This window comes from Strongylocentrotus purpuratus, unplaced genomic scaffold, assembly GCF_000002235.5.
Source record: "Strongylocentrotus purpuratus isolate Spur 01 unplaced genomic scaffold, Spur_5.0 spur5_scaffold_10, whole genome shotgun sequence".
Lineage (NCBI taxonomy): Eukaryota > Metazoa > Echinodermata > Echinoidea > Camarodonta > Strongylocentrotidae > Strongylocentrotus > Strongylocentrotus purpuratus.
Genome location: NW_022145595.1, coordinates 13732379 through 13751286, shown reverse-complemented (window position 1 = coordinate 13751286; position 18908 = coordinate 13732379). Strand labels below are relative to the sequence as shown.

General features: G+C 38.7%; 1 protein-coding gene across 1 annotated transcript in view; it reads left to right on the top strand.

Moving 5' to 3' along the window:
• LOC576991 (pituitary homeobox x) overlaps positions 1 to 18358 on the top strand; it is a 30318-nt gene extending 11960 nt beyond the window's left edge. The window contains exon 3 of the mRNA XM_777251.4: positions 16000 to 18358. Within this exon, the coding sequence (XP_782344.1) occupies positions 16000 to 16557 (558 nt within the window). The 3' untranslated portion in view covers positions 16558 to 18358. The remainder of the gene's footprint in view (positions 1 to 15999) is intronic.
• The last annotated feature ends 550 nt before the right edge of the window (positions 18359 to 18908 follow it).

Genomic DNA, 18908 nt, shown 5'->3' with positions numbered 1-18908 from the left:
GACCTTCTTGCCCTTTTCGTCCTCTACTTACTTTATTTTCATCCGTTTCTAGGCATTTGCCACCATCAAGTCCAGTCATTTTCCTTAAATATGGAACTATAAATTAGCCTCGTCCCCCCTCTTCAAAGTTCAAGACAACCCAGTGTTGATTTTATACCCGTCCTAATTACCAAGCAAATCAACTCAAATGTTGAGTTTTGGTCACCACAAGGTCAGATCATGATAATGACAAGTTTAGAGGCATGGCCTTCCAGCCCCCCCCCCCCCCTCTCCCTCTCTCTCTCTCTCTCCCTCTCTCTCTCCCTCCCTCCTTCTCCCTATCTCCCTCTTTCCGATGATTATCCTCGCGGCTTAATCCCTAATTAATCGAAGCTACAACATGGGGATTATACGGGATCAGTTTATCCCATTGGGGAGCGGGTGTCAGTCTAACTGGCAATCATGAGTTCCGACTGGTTTGACACGGTCGGTGTCAATCACTGTCCACGTGATCATTCATGGACACTTGACCGATTTTGTCCAGAATTTCCACTTCCTTTAGTTGAAAAGAAAATTTAGATGTTTTGATTTAAAGGCCCACTGCACTACTTGTAGATACTTGCGCCCTCTATATAAAAACAGTGCCTCATCGGTGACCATTGGTCCCCCATGATCCTCTTTTTCTTATGTTAACTGAGAGCTAAGTTGATGAGATAACCACCTGTCCAGTGACCTTGCAGGGCAGTCTAATCCCTCCTGTAAACTACGGCAGATAATCTTTGGTTGCTTGGTTTTTATTTACTGTATGTGTAATACATGATTGTGAACATAAGCAAATAAACAACACTTTAACTAAGAGGCGACTGGATAGCTCTCAGAGCCATTGGCGTAAGTATGGCTCTGTTCTAATCATGAAGGACCTTAATTGTTGATTATTTTTTATCTTTAGGCTTGCTTTGGCATTCACAAATTGAGTACAGGTTTTGGGCCAGGGCATTTATAAGTGAAATTCACTATTATTCTAAAGCAAGAGCTACTAAATATTTAAACGTTTACACAAACGCAATCCTACAAGGCGGATATTTCTTCAATATAACTCTGACATTTCTTTATTTATTTTCGAAAAATCAAATTCATTTATTTACTTCTTTTTTTTCTTCAAAATAATATCAGACTGAATGAATTTTTGTTTTACAAATCCACGATCATTCGACAAATTGTCATCATCATTGGAGCAAAAATATATATTCGGTCACAAAGTGTCGACTTCACTCAGAGAAGTTAGAACCGTCGACATCATACCTCCAGCCGTCCCAGTTTCGATCAAAAGATGAGTGGCAGGAGGATAGATAGACAGTTGGGTGGAGAGAAATTTGTGGGGGAAAATGAACCTCAGATAATTGGGTTCAATAATCCATACTCGAACGTGACGTGGCATATTTCACCGCGCATCGCATTGACATGATGAGGAGCGTGTTGCAGCGCTGCAATACACCTGAAGGGACAAAATATCACCGGGCATTTTGAGGGGCTCGCAAAGGAAATGTCGGGACACTCTGATTAGGTTTAGCCGCGCTATTTGTTGATATTTTGTCCGCCATGTTTATTTGTGCATTCTCTGTTATAGACTCGCCTGTCAATGAGACATATCATATCAACCCCTAATCATCTTCACGGCTACTCGAAGAGTGATAGGCAAAGCTGGAGGTTGTCCTTGTTTGAGAGAAAGAGGTAGAGGAGAGGAGAGGAGGAAGAAATGAGGAAAGGAAGGGGGAGAAAAGTGACTGCATTATACTTTTTTCCCGGGTTAATTTAAAGAAAGTCAATGGCCCACCCCCTCTTATTTCTTGTAATTAGATGACTGAATACTGGGGATCTCCTTAAACTGAAAAAATGCATATTGTTTGACTCGGGTTTCGTTACAACTGGCCTAAAGAAGCTTGTTGCTAAATTTTAGATTGATGAGTGTAGTTCAAGGCACCATTTAATAGAATTTTAAACTAAATTAAGATAACACAAATACAAGAAAATGTATTTGCAATAAGTATTACGAAATCATAATTATTCATATATACACAGCCGGATCCGGGGAAAAGGCATACAAACCAAGCACTATTAATCATTATTTTGATATAGCGATGACCCCTTTCCATTTTGGATCCTCGGAAAGGACGTTAAAAAAATGGGTGTAAACGACCCTGAAAAATTTGAAAACTTTTCCTCACATTTGAGAATTCAACAATTCTACTATATCACACTATATACCCTGCATGGCATTTCTTAATTAATTTGCTTTATTGTGGCAAAATAATGAAGACAATAACACTATGGATCTATAATATTATTCGACAGGCTGCTAGATTTATCAACGATTAAAACTGAAAGCTTCATTAAGTATTAAAGTTCATAAGATGCATCTCAATACTCTATTTATATGGGCAATGTAGCATGTCAACTCTTGTCACCCTTGATGCATTGATAATAGCTTAGGTGATGATGGGCCTCTAACACGTTCAATTTACTGCCTATTACATATGGGAATACACGGTGTTAATAGAGTGTCAGGTACATGGTATTTGCCACTCAAGGAGTGTAAAAGAGAAAGGAAGGGAAGGAAATAACAAAAAAACCGCGACGAAAATTCCGCCATTAGCCACGAGTGGTCTGGCGCCTCACGAGCCATGCAAAGCCATTATGAAATATTCATTATTCACGAAAAGCCGAGTGGTGAAGTTTCTATGCAATTATAGGGAGGATTTAGGTAACAATGTTGAAACAAAACGAACGTGTACAAGAGGGAGATGGCAAGAAAATTAAAAGAGAAGGGAAGAGGCTTTAGGGTAGGGGAGAATTCCGCTGGGACCTGCACAGCGCTTCCTGAAATGCAAGCGAGAAGCTTGGGCGGAATCGACTCTCAGCGGTTCGCTCGTTTTCTCTCTTGAGCGGGGAGGGAGTTGGAACGGCTTAGGCATGCTGTAGGAGTCCGTCGTCGAGAAGCGCTCCATCTCTGTAACAGCGATGATTGCATGGATTAAAGAGCTAAAACCTCCGTGATTTCATTTCCACATCTCCCTTTTCACCCATCTCTTCCTCTCTCTCTCTCTCACTCTCTCTCTCTCTCTCTCTTTCTCTCTTTCTTTTTCTTTATGTTTTTATTTTGCTTCTCCTGTAGATTGTCTTTCCTCTACCATCTCCTCTTTCCTCTCGCTATCTATCTATCTATCTATCTATCCACATACCTATCCATGTATCTAGCTATCTGCATACCTACCAACCTATATATCTATTTATCTATCTATCTACCTAGATCCTTTTCTCCCATCTGTCCTTATCAGTATCTGTGTACCTCAATCTACTTCCTTGCTCTTCTCTCTCTCTCCCCTTATTTTTCTTACCATTTCCCATTTCTTTCTCTCTTCACCTTCTGCCGTCATTTCTTATCTATATTTTCTATCATATTTTGTATATAGTATGAATTTCTATTAATTTTCTTTCTGCTATGTCCGTCTTTCTCCGTCTTGTCCGTCCTTTCCCTCCTTCCCCTCCTTCCCTTGTATCTCTAACCTTGTCTTGTCTTCAGTAGATGAAGAAGTTTTTTCCGTAAAATTTATCTTTTTGTCTCAATACACGAGACAGCCCAAGAATAACTTTTTAAAAGTCGAACTTTGCTGTATAGACTCGTATCTCTATTTCCTTCGCCATTTACGTAACGACATACCACCAGAGAAAAGCTACGATTGCATTCTATCGCAATACGAATGCGTTAATAGTATGGCGTCGCCGCCTCTCCATTTCGCTTCAAAAAGGAAGATAGAAAAGAGAGAAGAAATGAAAACCTTGGAAGAGTCGTTCTTTTTATCTCATCCCCAGATGCATTTCAAACGGTGGTTTAAGTTTAATTGTGCGGATTTGGGGGAGAAAAGGGATGAAGTTGGCGGGTGTGAGAAAGGTAATGGAAGGGTGAGACACCAAAAAAGGAGGGGAAAATGACACCGGGAATGAGAGAAGCGAGAGTATATAAAGCGAGGATACTCGAATCCCGTAATTGCAACCGCGGGTTCGTGAAAGGCTAGAAGAGCTACTCAACTTTGCCTGATCTTTCGCCTTAGACGAGGGCTTTGGGGGATGAAGTGGATGTTCTGGTCCTAGAGAAAGGGCCTCTTCGAGTTATCTATCGGGGGGTCATGATGGGAAATACTGCCGAAAGGAGTAGAAGAAGCGAAGAGGGGTAGAAATCAAACAAACTAGATCGCGCAACCTTGCAATTAGTCGAATCATTGCCGTCTCGTCAAGCTATTTGCCGAATGTTTGTATTTGGTTTACTTTGCGCTCGTTACAGGGGTGTGTTTTGTTTTCAAACAAACCATGACAATTTTGATTAAATATCTTCTGCTGTTTATATCACGGAGTTGCAGTAGGTCCATGGTTGGAGTCATGTACCATTTCAGGCATAAGGTACACTCTATTCTGGTATTTCCCTTTTGCTACAATACATGATACAAGTTTACTTCTCTTTTGACTGTACGGATATTTGATTGACTTTAGAATTTATATTAACAGTCTATAAATGAAAAAAGTAAATGAATTGTCATTTGTCGTATTATCTGTTATCATTTTTAGTGTGAAATGTACTAATGTAGGCCTATTTTGTTTAGACGAAAATAAAAAATAAAGAAACAAACAAACAAAATGAATATGTTTATGTAAATATAATAAAATTAGATAAATCTTGCTTTAGAATTAACAAAACGGGAATGATCTCCTTGAGAATGGTATTAATATGATAATGTACATAAAGTGGAGTTTCGACTGAGGGTACATAGTGCAAAGGTTATAGGTCATGGACTTATCTGTATTACTGTAACGAAGAGCGAAAACTCGCGCGCTTTTGTGCTCCATTTTAATTCAAAATGTTTGCATTGCCTTTTTGTTGCGGGTTGACTCTATTCACTTCGTAATGATAACACACAAAACGATCAAATAATACATCGCTTTCTGCCCAGGGAAAGGGGACATCCAAATCGTTTCATCTCGTTGATAATTTATGCGATTATGAAGGTCCTCGATTGGTGGTTTGGCACAGATTTACAATAGGATTCAAAGCGCGACGAAAAGAGTTGGACTGTTTAAATGGGATGCGATATTTTTAGTTTATATCCCCTTTTGATAGGTTTCGTTATAAAAAAAATAGCAGATATATCTGTGGTTTCTTTAAACCTACTTCTTTACAATAAAGAGTACTTTACATTACGGTCTTTGCACAAAGACATAATAGTTATGCTTACCAGGGAGGTGGATACTGTTTAAAAAAAAACGAATAATTGGTCACTTTTTATAACATTTTGGATACGAAGGTGACCTTTTCTTTTATAAGGTGTTTAGACTTACTTTGAGATTAAAATCGAAATGGACATCGTTATCTAACCATTGTTATGTTTCATAGATTGAGCGTCCATTGACTGTACTTTCTTAAATGAAACCATGAAGGAAAAAAATTATATTATCATGTTATCACTACATTGTCCCTCCTTTTTTTTCACCCATGCACCTTTAAACTAGTATTTTTATCGTTTTTATCATGTTTAACGTTAGTCTTTGAAAGGTATTGAAATATTCCGTGATCTTTTCATTCATAAAGTCAAGATGTGAACCTAAACTTAAAAGTATATAGAAAAATGTTGCGCCAAAATAAGACAATTATAATTACAGAATTGTTCACTATTGGGGGGAGGGGGTAATAAAGTATGTGGAACGGAAGATCTAATTGGAAAGCGGTTCCTACTTCAAAAATAGTTGAACATGCAGAAGCACGGAGGAGAGTATGTATGAAGACATTTTTTTTTTTTAATGTTTTTCATGGGTAAAGGCTGAAAAAATGAAGGAAGTTAACATGCACAAGATGTGTGTTTGTTAGGCTTTGAACCTGCCTACTTTAAGAATAGATAATGCAAAGAAAACCCTGCTATAACACCATTAAAACAGAAGAGGTGGTGGAATTGATACTTTTCTAAGAAGCACGGACAGAATAGTTAATGTACCGAATCCAAACTTATGGCTTCTACTTACTCGCCTTTTCTAAGTAATATATTGACACTTTATTTCATGCGGTTTGAGCATCCATCTATATAGCTATCTAAAGATCTTGATACATGAATAAAATACACCAGGGCCCCATGTTACAAAGAGTTGATATTCATCGCAACTATACATAAATGATAAGGGACTGCAAACTTGCGATTGATTAACAGACTTGCGATTGATCTAAATCAATTGGAACTCTTTACTACGACGAGGCCAAAGGTGGGTTAAAATTAAAAGAAAAGTTTTAAGATATTAACAGGCTGCTTGTTTTCTTCAAAATGTTCAGAGGCTGCCATCCACGCCCCCCCCCCCCCCCATCTGCCTCGCAAGCCTCTCAAACATTGTATGTGGCCATGTATGTTTTAGCTCCAGTATTTACTTTTATTTGTACTTATTTACTTACGAAGAGGCTTTTTTAAGTTTCACTTCGACGAAAATCTAGCACCGCGGATATTTCTCGAGGTTCCAGAGCTTTTGCAGTTGCCAAGGCCTCACGAGACATTTTGAATTCAATCTTGAATTTTATGATTGGACGTGAATTTCAAAAGACTAAACGACATTTTACTTCTATGCAGTTTCCATTCTTTCTCACTGCTCAAAATATATATTCGCATTAATACCACTAATCCGCATAGAGGAAATGTCGATCCAAACCTTACAGATTCCTCATCAAAACGGAATTATCAATCGGTACAAGGGCAAGTCATACAACCCCATCGGGGCAAGTCAAACAATGGGCTGTACGGGGGCACCCTCCCCACGGTGCCCTTAGGGTGGTTTTATTGCCAATGCTGACCAATAAAAGTCGAAAATTGACAAAAGGAAGAGGCAGCGAGAAGGAAATGTCATGTCTGTAGTTAACATAACCACACAGTGATTGTATCTATTGTTCTGCGTTTTTGGAGCCGTCGCTCAGGCGAGCATGCCACATAAATTATGGTATTGAGACGAAAAACTTGACGTGTACTATTGAATTTAGTTGTCTGGTAGTAGGCACAGAGGGTGGATTCTATGATTACAGCACGAAGTCAATGCAATATGGGCTTGCTTTGTTACGCGAACGAGGTCGGGATATTATTAGTTTATGGAATTAAAAATAAAGGTTTGCGGGGTCGACACAAGATAGATGGTATGCTGCAATTGAAGAGTACACGGATTAAAGTTAACAGAGGGTGATTTAGATCTCTAACATATTTAAATCACTATCAGTAGTATTCTTTCAATTGCCAGTTTTTAACATTTATTTTGAACCCCACATCGTAAGAATAAATCTTTGTTGTGCATTTGTATGTTGGTTCTACGTGTTACATAACAGGACTGAAGTTCGCAGTTATTGAAACACATTTTATCAAATTTCCTTAAAGTTTCCTCTCCTTTCATGTTTTCGTATTTTACTTTTTCTTACCGATGGGTCAGATTTCTCCTTTAATTCAAGAATGTTCTAAGCAACAGATTGCGGGTGATAACTACCACAGACATGGCAAGACTAAAATATATAAGTCCTAAAATAGAATTCCTAGCTCCGAGCTTGGTTCAACTCATTCACGTTTTAGACTCAAAACTTCTTTTTTTTCAAAGCACAATTATCAATCGGCGACACAGTGCCATTTTGATACTACCCTAATTCGCAATGCATTCTTTCGCGTTCGCCTCTCGAACAAAAGCCCACACAATGCCTGCCCATATACGTGATATACTAGTATACTGTATTCGTCATTTATTTCCATTTTATAATAGAATGATAGATTCCGTTCACCATTTGGATTTACACGAACAAGACGTTGCCGTGGTAGTGGAAATTAATAATCCCGCCTGTCGAAAACACAAAGATTTTTCCGGTTTTTTATGCATCCAGAGCGCCACGTAAACTATCTCGAAAAGAATGAGGCTATTGAAATATGGTTTTGATGAACGACGAGAAGGATGATTTATGGTTTTATAATCTGTGCAATTAATAAACATATGACAAGCTCAGGATGTTAGCTTGTATACACATATTTAGGAATAATTATATTGAAAATTCTCTCTGATTTATCTCATCGTGAACTTCATGGCCATGTTGCAGATAAAACATAACGAAACAAAGAGAAGAAGATCTGATCTGGGGCCAATATGACATATGTTTTGACTTTTTCCCCTTTTTGATGTTCTTTTGACGTGTAAATGTACACACTAGCATGATGCAAATTATAGTTTTGCAATATTAGAAACGGAAGAAATAGCCAACTCGACTGTACTTCACACATTAATGAAACATATGGTTAGATTTAAATCGTATGATATATAACAATCTGCAATGAAAGAAAAAACAGAAAAAAAATCATACAATGGGCATTTTGTTAACGTTTGAAGGTACTAATATGTATGTTGTTTATATGTGCGTTGTTACATGTTCCTCAACATTACTTCAACCACAATTAACCGTCCTTGATTGATTTTATAACCAAGAAACTTTTCCTTTTTAACATTTCCTTAGTTATACTTTATAGTCAACATTCAAGCTTGCGAGTATAATAGTTTAAACAGATAAGTGACGAAAATGCATATTGTATCTGAAAAATACACATACATACTTACATCTTACACGATTTTCTTGAAGATGATTTTGGGCATTGTAATTGCCTAATACAAGTAATGCTGTATATCAACACTATCCCCCCCCCCCCCCCCCACCCTCTCCGGATTTTGGGCTATGGTAACAAAATCCTGTCTGCGTCAATAATTGCATTCTCTTTATTTTACACAATTCATAATCAATTTATTTCTTTTTTACATTCATCTATTCGGGGTTTTTGTGTATATAGCCAACGTAGATTTTCATATTACAATCGTTTCGTTGTTGTTTTTTGTTCCACCAGTCATTCATATGTTAAAGAGTCAGGAGTGTACTTTTGACAAGGATAGATATGATCTATTCAAATGGAATTCCGTGGTTGAACTTGGTACAAGTACATTTGACTGCGTGGCGACAGTAGTGTTAGAAATATCATGGGTTCATCAAGTTAGGAATTTTGACATTTCTCCTGAACTTTTTCAAATCCTCTCGCCAATTAAACGTTCTATTCACTTCATTCTCTCAGTCAAAATTGGCGAGTCCAATGGCTTTGTGCAGGCCCTATACAAAACGGTGGTTTTATATTTAGCAATAGTAAAGCTGGCCATCAATCATTACACAAAAATTAGATGCTATTATCTATTTTCACAACATGGAAATACATCCTTCATCAACAAATGATTGCAATTTTTCCTATCTATTGGCTCAATTACACAGATAAATGGAAAGTAAATAAACTTTGCGGCCTGGCCTAGCCGGCGGCAACATTAAAAAAAATTGCGTCTGTAGAGGATCCTTTTGTCTAACGCGAAACAAAGTTTGATAGTTCTTCGGCAGTTTGTCGTACGCTCAGCGACTCTTTTCAAATCAAAGATTTCCAATTCGAGGGGAGGTACTGAAATCTTAACTATGGTTTTCTAATCAACGGCTCCATAATGGTGCTATTGTGGCAATGTTTAGTAACAATTAGACCTTAAAATCGAATTTTGGTCTAAGAAAAAAGGGCTTCCACGAGTCGCGTTATGTGTTTTAAATGAGCACACGCGTTTGTGGCATTCAATACATCTCTGTTCAGTCAATGCATCGCTTCTATACACACTCGGCGCCGTCAAGGGCACTCCAACGTAAAGTCGTCCCTTCTTTTGTAAAATATAAAATCCCTGGATTTTAGTCATATTCTGTCGGAAAGGAAATAAAAAGCCCTAACTTAGGATGGTGATAATGAAATTAATCGAACTAGTCCGGTTGAGTTTAGCATCTGTATCTTCTATTTCCAAAACCCGCTTTGAAGTAAGATCAAGCTATTCTTACTGCAAATCATGCTCATTCTCGCATTTCTCTTCTATCATCTAAACTTAGTTATTTAGTTATAAAGTATGTGCTGGCAGCACCAGCCCTCAACCAAAGTTTGCTTTCTTCTTAATAGAGTGACAATGCACTATGTAACTGCCACGACCCCTACAATAATGTTCTATTTGATGGGGCTAACAGACCGAATCATGTATCCCCAGCTTGCTAGCATCATAAAGCTCCCGCGTCCAAAAGTCAGACTAGATCAGTCAAAATGGATATGATGGAAGGCAATATCTCTCGTTAAATTTTCACATGCACTTTCGAACCTCATCTATTCCGATCCCCACGCAATAAACTGATCGGGAAAATCTATGGTATCTTTGAAATGCAAATGATGATCCGCAGGTGAGCCCGAAACTGAAGGAGAAGGAGCTTCACATAGTGTAACCGTTTCTCTATCTGATAGCGGTAACTGCCCCCCCCCCTCCTAATGATGCCGGGTTTGTTTCGTTTCGTTTTGGGTCTTGCTGGACGCTCTAAATCTAGAATAATGCAGCAGACACACGATATCTTTCTCTCTTTTGAGCCACCAAATGTCATTTTCTTATTCCTCATCTTGACAGCTTGGTCTAGAAACACTCCAAACCCTGGTCTGTTCCCTTTGAAGAATTTTAAACCCACCCTCAATCAAGTATATACCCGTTCAGTCTGGAAGCATGTACTTGTGCTGTGGTCATGGTGATGCTTTAGTTGTAGCACGCACAGAACGTATCAGGGCGATCGAATCTCGGCAGTGAGGATGCCCCCAAGAAAGTTCAAGGGCATTCCCCCAAAGCCGCGTACTTTAACGATGTTTTCATATTGCCACGCCAGGCCCACTCCTCAACGAAGCATCACCAATTTGCGTCTCAGTGCTAACTTCGCCGAAAGAAAGTTCAAGCGACCCCGCCAGTTTGTTAGACAATTTCTTGTCCGACTCCTGGATATAGCTTCTATGATTATGACTGAACGGAAGAACAAAAATCAATATGTTGGCAACCCCTCCTCATTTCGGTTCCCATTATCTCTGAAATTGGTACATTCTGGACGAACTTATTTCTTCTTCCTCTTCTTTCTCTTCTTCTTCTCCTTCTTCTTCTTCTTCTTCTTCTTCTTCTTCTACTTCTTCTTCTTCTTCTTTTTCTCCTTATTCTTCTTCTTCTTCTACTTCTTCTTCTCGTTATTCTTCTTCTTCTTCTACTTCTTCTTCTCGTTATTCTTCTTCTTCTTCATTCACATTGTGTTTCATCATACCCTTTTTTTCCTTTTTTTTTTCTTTCTAATTCATCCGAAATGACATCATAAATCATCCTTTATTAATAATTGTTGTTCATTTTACTCCTCGAGCTCGTGAATGCGCGGCATTACCTTTGTCATTATTTTTACGATTTCTATTTTTTCTCCCACAATGCAACAACAACAAACTCTGAATAGCCACGTCGATCATTTTAATCGCATAATTTTGATTTTAAACATTTTAATCATTGTATTAAACGTCGTACCTGGACTGATAACAAGATAATTTAAAGTTTGCACGACCTCTTTCCTTACTATTCATCAACTTTATTACGATACAATTAAATTGGAAAAATTATATTCAGAACGGTGATGTGAAAGGTCCAAAAGTACATGATTCTTTGGAAGCATAACTACAGGTATACATCACAAGGGCAATGCACTGTCGTCTGCGTCAATCGCATTCTTACGATAACCATCAATCATTACCATAGCAACAGGCACCATAGGTCAAGATACAAGACATGTATGACTTTTAATGTCATCGTACTTATATGTGCGAATGGAACAGAACATATTGCCGTCGACTGGAACATTTTATCGAAATAATTTCATTTTCAAGAAAAATAATAATTGAGACTAAAAATGGAGGTACAAATTTTAAAAAGTGATAGAAAACATAGCATTGTTACTCTCCAGGGGAAACATGTCATTTAACTTTTACCTAATAATTGTGACAATTTTTACTTTGTACACCACCTCAGGCAATATTAATGCTGTGTATTGTGTCTGTCGTTGTTTGCTTCAATTTCTTTCAACGCTAATGTAAGCATCAAACGGACATTTCTTTTGAATTCGTATAAAGTTGATAACATCGTAGAAACAAAGAGATGCTGGTCTCTTGTCTTAATCGTGTCAGTGGGTGTACAAAGAGGTAACAGTAACTTTAAATAACCCCATGATTGCATACAGCTAATGCATTAACGCATAAATACAATTTTAAAAGGTGACCACCGGTGGGGGTATCATTTCTCTATTTTTAAATAGTCATCAGCACAAACAGGAAGATTGTTAAACTGCCTTTCAGAGCTAACAACAAATCAATTGTGTGCTTTAGTTTTAATATAAAAAATAGATTATACAAATAAGAGTTCTCAGTTAAATTGTTTTCATTTTACATAATGATAATAGTCGTGGCATGCACGCGGACGGATATTACTGACCGTTCACTATTTGCTGGATCATGTGGACGAGATTTAGGGTAAGATGTATAGAGCATCAATCGTCATATAGATGGCGAGAAGGCAAAAAAAAGGGATGATTTCTCCCCACTCGTCCGTCTTCAACTGAAGTAAAAAGTGCTTCACGACTACAGGGTGTCTCAATATGTCCATAGGTCTTTCTATTGACTTTTCAAGTTCATTTCCATATGTATCATCAAAGGCGGATCTGTACAGGGTCGATGAGAATAGAAATACCATGATTGTTTAAATATCTGATCAGTATTATACAAATCTTTTTCTTAGCAGTTATGAAAATGTGATCACAAGTCAGAAATCAATAAAGGCGATGGGGTGCTTTTGAGGATGAAGGAGATGGCAGTTCAATCCTAACCCCAATGTTTCATTGTCAATATATATTTAAGAAATACATTTTAAATCTTATTTTACATTGTGGTACAGTGAATTTTGATGAAAGTGTTGATACAGCAATGCAACTCCAGGTATTGCAATTTCATCTGGAGGGATATGTGTTAGGGGTGTCACTCTGCTATCAAATGCGGAATTTTTTCTTACGAGAGCGGTACTCCACAATATTTAAAGTTATAAAAAAGGGTCCACGAGACGGAGGGCGTCGAGACCGAAAGCGCATTGGACCTGAGCCCACGGATGTGATAAACAATAAATACACAATTATGAAAATATATAAAAAGATAGAAAGATGCATGAGACAAAAAGAAAAGAAAACAAGAAGAAAAAAAACTGGCGATCTCATGGGCGTATAAACCCCCGTGTTTATTGCACCGTTATCATGGTTATTGAAATATTTTTGGAGTGTCTTGTGAGATATAATTTTCACCTTCATATCACCACTGTACTTGCGGTCGTGACTGCCTCGTCCTTTCGGCTTTGTCTTTTCGCGACATGATGAAAGTCCAAAGCTCATTTATAGATGAAAGATTGGCCTGTCGGAGTGCTGGTCAATTTTCAGGTGCAGGCCCAGACGAAATTGAGAAAAAGACTAAGAAGAAGACTTGTGGTGGTGAAATATTGGAAGAAAATTCTCTATTCCGTACTTAATTAGATAAATCTTCCATGAAATTTGGTGCGTTTTCAATTTGCCAAAATGAATTTTGTATCCTTCTTGCATTGTATCTTTCTTCTCATTTTATCTAACCCTATTTCAACATATTCTTTACATAATGATTTTATTTTTTGTTATCGTGTGTCCTCATGATAATTAACGCCTCTTACAAATCGAAATATTGCTCTAATAATGTCTTATACCAGTTTGCAAACATGTTTAGGGCCGGTTGCTGGTAACGGGTAGGCTTCAGAACAACTTTAAAGAGAAGGTTGAGTTCTGGGAAGAGGTGAAAAATAATTTGTGAGCATTACTCATTCTTATTATGCAAGTGTGGAAGAACATCAGTTAAGACATGTTCCCTGAAAAGCATGGCTCTTCAAATGCCTTCATATTCTAAATATGCATGTAACATCGTAAAAATCGGGGGGCCGGCTTTTTACGCCACGTGTTCGTGTAGTCCCATATACATCTTTCTGTGCAAGTGTTTGTAACTTTACCAAGACTTGGCCAAATTTCTTATCATTTTGATGATTCTAGAACCTTGCAATACACACAAATTCTTATATGCTAGATGATCAACCTTTTCTGGTCGGTTCCACACCGTTTCTTTCACAATGCAATCGCATGACCAGAACTCAACTTCATCTTTAAATGAGTCTGATAGAGTGTTGTTTGGCAATTCGCGCTCAGACTTGGAGAAAACAAAAGTTTCGACTTCCTTTCTTCAAGATGTCTTTATCCCTGTCTCCAACTATACATCATGTTTGGAATGAAGAGGGGAAACCTGGACACATCTCCGTCTGTTTGTCTATTTCTCCCTGCTTGTCATTGTCATAATCGCACGCGACTTCGCTCTAGCTTTCTCCCCACTCCATATGCCCGGCCCGAAAATAACGACAGGTTGCTGGCTTTTCCCTACGCCAAGCTAGAAAGAGCGATGGCATTTGTAGAGGGAGATTTTGGCGGCCGCGCAGACTGAGGAGTTGCGCCCAAACGCCCCGGGGGCAACTAGACGAAACTCCCGGTGTATATCTGACAATACCTAAAGTACACAAAGTCAAGTACGGGCATATACTCTATACGTGCGACGCGCTATTGCTTGTCCTCGCCTCCCGGCGTAATGGCCTTTTCCTTGACTCTTGAAATATTCATCATTCGTGAACATGTGTAGAAATTTATTCATAATGCCCTCTCGTGAATGTAACCTAATCGTTTAATGACTCTCGAATGAGGTATTCGATTTCCTAAGTAAATAGACCCCAATGAAATGCGATCGGCTATTATTGCCGGTACCAGTTGTAATTGCCCAATGTTTGAAACGCCATGGAGACGAAGAAAAGAAAGGAAATAAGAGAAAAGACTTCGCACGGGGAAAATTATGGGGCATTTTAAAGCAGTTTTGTACGCAAGAAAAGCGACGTTGCTATTGCTCAAGGGCCCGTTGTATTTCGAGGGTTTTCATTCTGATTGTTTCTATTTCTGAAGAAAAGATTCGATTATAATGACAAAAGTAACAGAAATAGATTGGAAACATGATCTGGTAAATTTGCGAAATCCCATGAAAGAATTATGCACACACGGAAAGAGAAAAGACTCAAATACAATTCAACAAAAGTCAACTGGCTTAGATTTCTGAGGAATCTGGCATTCCAATTCCTAAAAGTAATGATATAACATTAACAAGAAAAATTTGAGATGATTTATTCAAATGTAATACCAACATCTGTCGTCTTTCCTTTGTACTTTAGATCCTTCTCACTCCAGAAGCTTAAGAGATTTGTCCAAAGTGGCATTTTACATGTTTGATGTGTTCTAAGCTTAATCCCCTTCAAAAGAACGAAATATGTCGAGCTCTTGTTACATGTGATTTCCTGCAGCATGTAAATGTCCTGTTCTCTATGCATTCTCACCTACATTAATGTTTCGCTTTTTTGTACATGTATATGTATTCATACAACAAGTAATGTGATGTTATATGATAAATCCAGCTAGGGGCCATGGCATCATGGGGGAGGGCATCATTTTGTGTAGGTCTTCCAACTTTCTTGAAAATCGTATCCGTACACCCCCCCCCCCCCCTCCGCCCCTTTCTTAACTAGAAGCTATCATTGTGATTACTTTTCTCCGTCTGAAATACACAGCCTTGTTCCATTGTAAAGGAAAATAATATCATTTATATTAAAGGGTACGGAATAAATAATAATTCTAACATTAATTTACTCCACTTTTCTTCAAATCTGCAAATGTATAATGAAGACTGCGTTGGATAGGAAGAGAGGTTTAAACTTATGTTTTAAAAAAAATGTATATTCAGTTGGATAGCCATGTAATATCTGAAGCATTCTAGCAAATATTTCAAACCCATTGTAACAGTTATACGCAAACTAATTATTTTTTCGTATTAAACGTTACTGTCAAAATTTGTGAGTCGTTTATTGTGAGTGAATGAATTGTATTCCCGGTGATTTTGTATAACAATCTTTATTCTGTTTTTTTTGGGGCATATATAGGTCTGGTTCAAGAATCGGAGGGCGAAATGGCGCAAGCGGGAACGCAACCAGCTCCACGAGTTGAAGAACGGTCTCGGTGCTGGTTTCAACGGTCTCATGCAGCCTTTCGATGACGGCCTCTACTCAGGCTACTCCTACAACAACTGGGCAGCAGCGAAAACCGCCAACCACCTCGGTACCAAGAGCTTCGCGTGGTCGTTGAACACGGTCAACCCGTTGTCGATGACGAGCCAACAGATGTGTTTCAACCCTCCGCCCACGACGCTCAGTTCGACTTTCTCCGCCGCCACCCCGGTCAACGGTGTCGGGCAACAGCTGAACTCTTTCAACAACGCCGCAGCTGCTGCGGCCGTGGGCGCCGCCAGCTACCCTTACGGGTCACCGCCTGGAGCGCCACCGTACATGTATCGTGAGCCCTGTTCCAACAGCATTGCATCACTGCGTCTAAAAGCCAAACAGCACCATTCCTCCAACGTACCTGGTCTCAGTTATCCAGTCCGCCAGAGCCCCACGCTTTCAGCTTGCCAATACGCTGGTCTCAACGGTTCTACCACATGAGACACCACCAAACAATAGCACAAACTTTTATCGAGAGAATCTGAAAAAGATATTTGGATGTCAACTCAACTTATGCCATGAAGTCGTAAACGAACTTCTAAACGACGTCGATGGGCCTAGAGAGGCCGGCGGTTATGATTGCATGCTGTTCATTATCGTAAAAACATTGCATCCATTTTCAAATCCATGATATTGATCATTGGATTTGTCATCGAACTATATGAAGTTATTGATCGTCAGTGAAAAGTCTCACCTTGAATCAATGATTTCTCTCGTTTTGTCACCTCGTTATTTCATTCAAAGCCATATAAAGGGCCCACCTCTATTTAAAAAAAAAGTTTTTGTATGTGCATACATGTGATGCTTTATTATGTGTTATTTCTTTTATATCAATTGTGTTGATATTTAAGTATTGTATTTTTCAAAACAAATATTAAAGCCAAAAATATGCAATATATTTTGTGGACATTTAAAACCCCTACAAATATTTTAGGTAGCATGTGTATTGTTCCGAACGATTAGGTATCCACCTCCCTTTATTTTGTAAACTCTCTTCCATCTTCTTCACTTGATCTCCGTTCTTCTATGCCCCCCCCCCCCCCCCCGATGATCTCTTTCATTTGTTTTGTTCTAAACTCTAGAACATTGTTTTCATTTTCTTCCAAATACTAAGCTATAATGTAGGCTTACTATTTCGCCGTGCTCACCTCTCTCTCTCTCTCTCTCTCTCTCTCTCTCTCTCTCTCTCTCCATCTCTCTATCTCTTTCTCTATCCCCACCTCTCACGTCCTCACTATCCTCCTCCTCCTCATTCTCCCGATGATGTGAGGTCATGAGTACTTTCGCTCAGCGGTGCAACCCTCTTCGCAAGTGTTTATTTTTCGACTGTCAATGTCAGACCGATGACAAGTCATCGTGTTTAAGGCTGCCGTCCTGACCCTCTTTCGTCATCAAGGCAAGGTACGGTGGAGAGAGAGAGAGAAGGAGAAATACGGAGAGGTTACATGATGGGGGATGGGGAAGGGGTAAATACAAAACACCATCACCTTACCCAATGCCTGCGTAGCGTGGGTTCAGCCATTGTGGTTAGGGGCACTTGCATCATAGGGGAAGGGGGCCAGTTTGTACACTGCGGCTATCAGGATAGACAAATTGCCAATACATCATCACCATACCAAAGCGGTCTGGAATGGGTCCAGCCATTATGGGGGCCACTGGCATCCCAAGTGATCGGATTTTCTACTTTCAAAATTAAAATAATTAAGAATAGGACTGGGGATGACAATAACATTTAAATTAAACATGATCACGTAGAGGTAATTTTGTTTGATAACGGTGTAACCTTTGGTTTCCTAATTCTGCTCGAAATGTGGAACTACTGTAATCAGATAAAAGGAATGGTTCTTTAATATCAATGGCGTCTGAAACGCGTTCCCTGCTCAGTTTCACTAAATATTTGCCATAACTGTCATTAGTATGAAAACGATCAGATCAAAAGAGATAACATTTTACCCGGACATTTCATTACTCTGGATACAGACAGATGGTGACCCTTGCGAGTCATTGGTTACATCGCACATACCCTCGCCCCAACCGAGTTTCAATCGCATTGTTGGTATATTTCGTTTTTTATGTTCACAACTCTTCCCATATTTTATCGATAAATATATGGATTTGTTTCAACAATATGCTACCTTTGGCTAGTCACAGTATTACATTTATTTTATAAAATTTACATTTGGTATTTTGCCTCCAATGAGCTGTCACCATTGTCACGCCTTTGGGCCCGTTTCCGACGGAGCATCATTTCGCCTGCGTTAATACCTACGCTAATCCAGAACAATTAGACCACATGCCAATAATTCGACGCAATGTGTACACTGCTAATTTTCCAATCATATTTGTATGATGTCATCCTCATAAGTTGCGTCAAAGACCACACTAATGACTGACGCAGGATCTGCGTCAGGCGAATGATGTCTAGTGTTCAACGGTATTCGGTCTTACAAATCTTAGAGGAACGTTTTCATTTTGTCTGATTGTTTGTGTCGGTTTTGTTTACAAAACATAATCACCAGAACACATTTTGTATCATAAAGACTACTTTTATATTGATCTGTTCGATGTCCAAAGCATTTCCCCCATTTGTATCATATTGGTAAATGATTTTAAAAAATATAAAGCAAAAAAATCAGCCTTACCATCTTGCCAACTGTCAATTTATCCACAAAATGGCATATTTCATTCTCTTCTGTAAACTGAGACTGTCAATGTAGATAAACAAAACATCCTATGCATTTATATTTTGTTAATGTCACCTCAGTTGCAGTTCTTAAAATGTATTCTTTCAG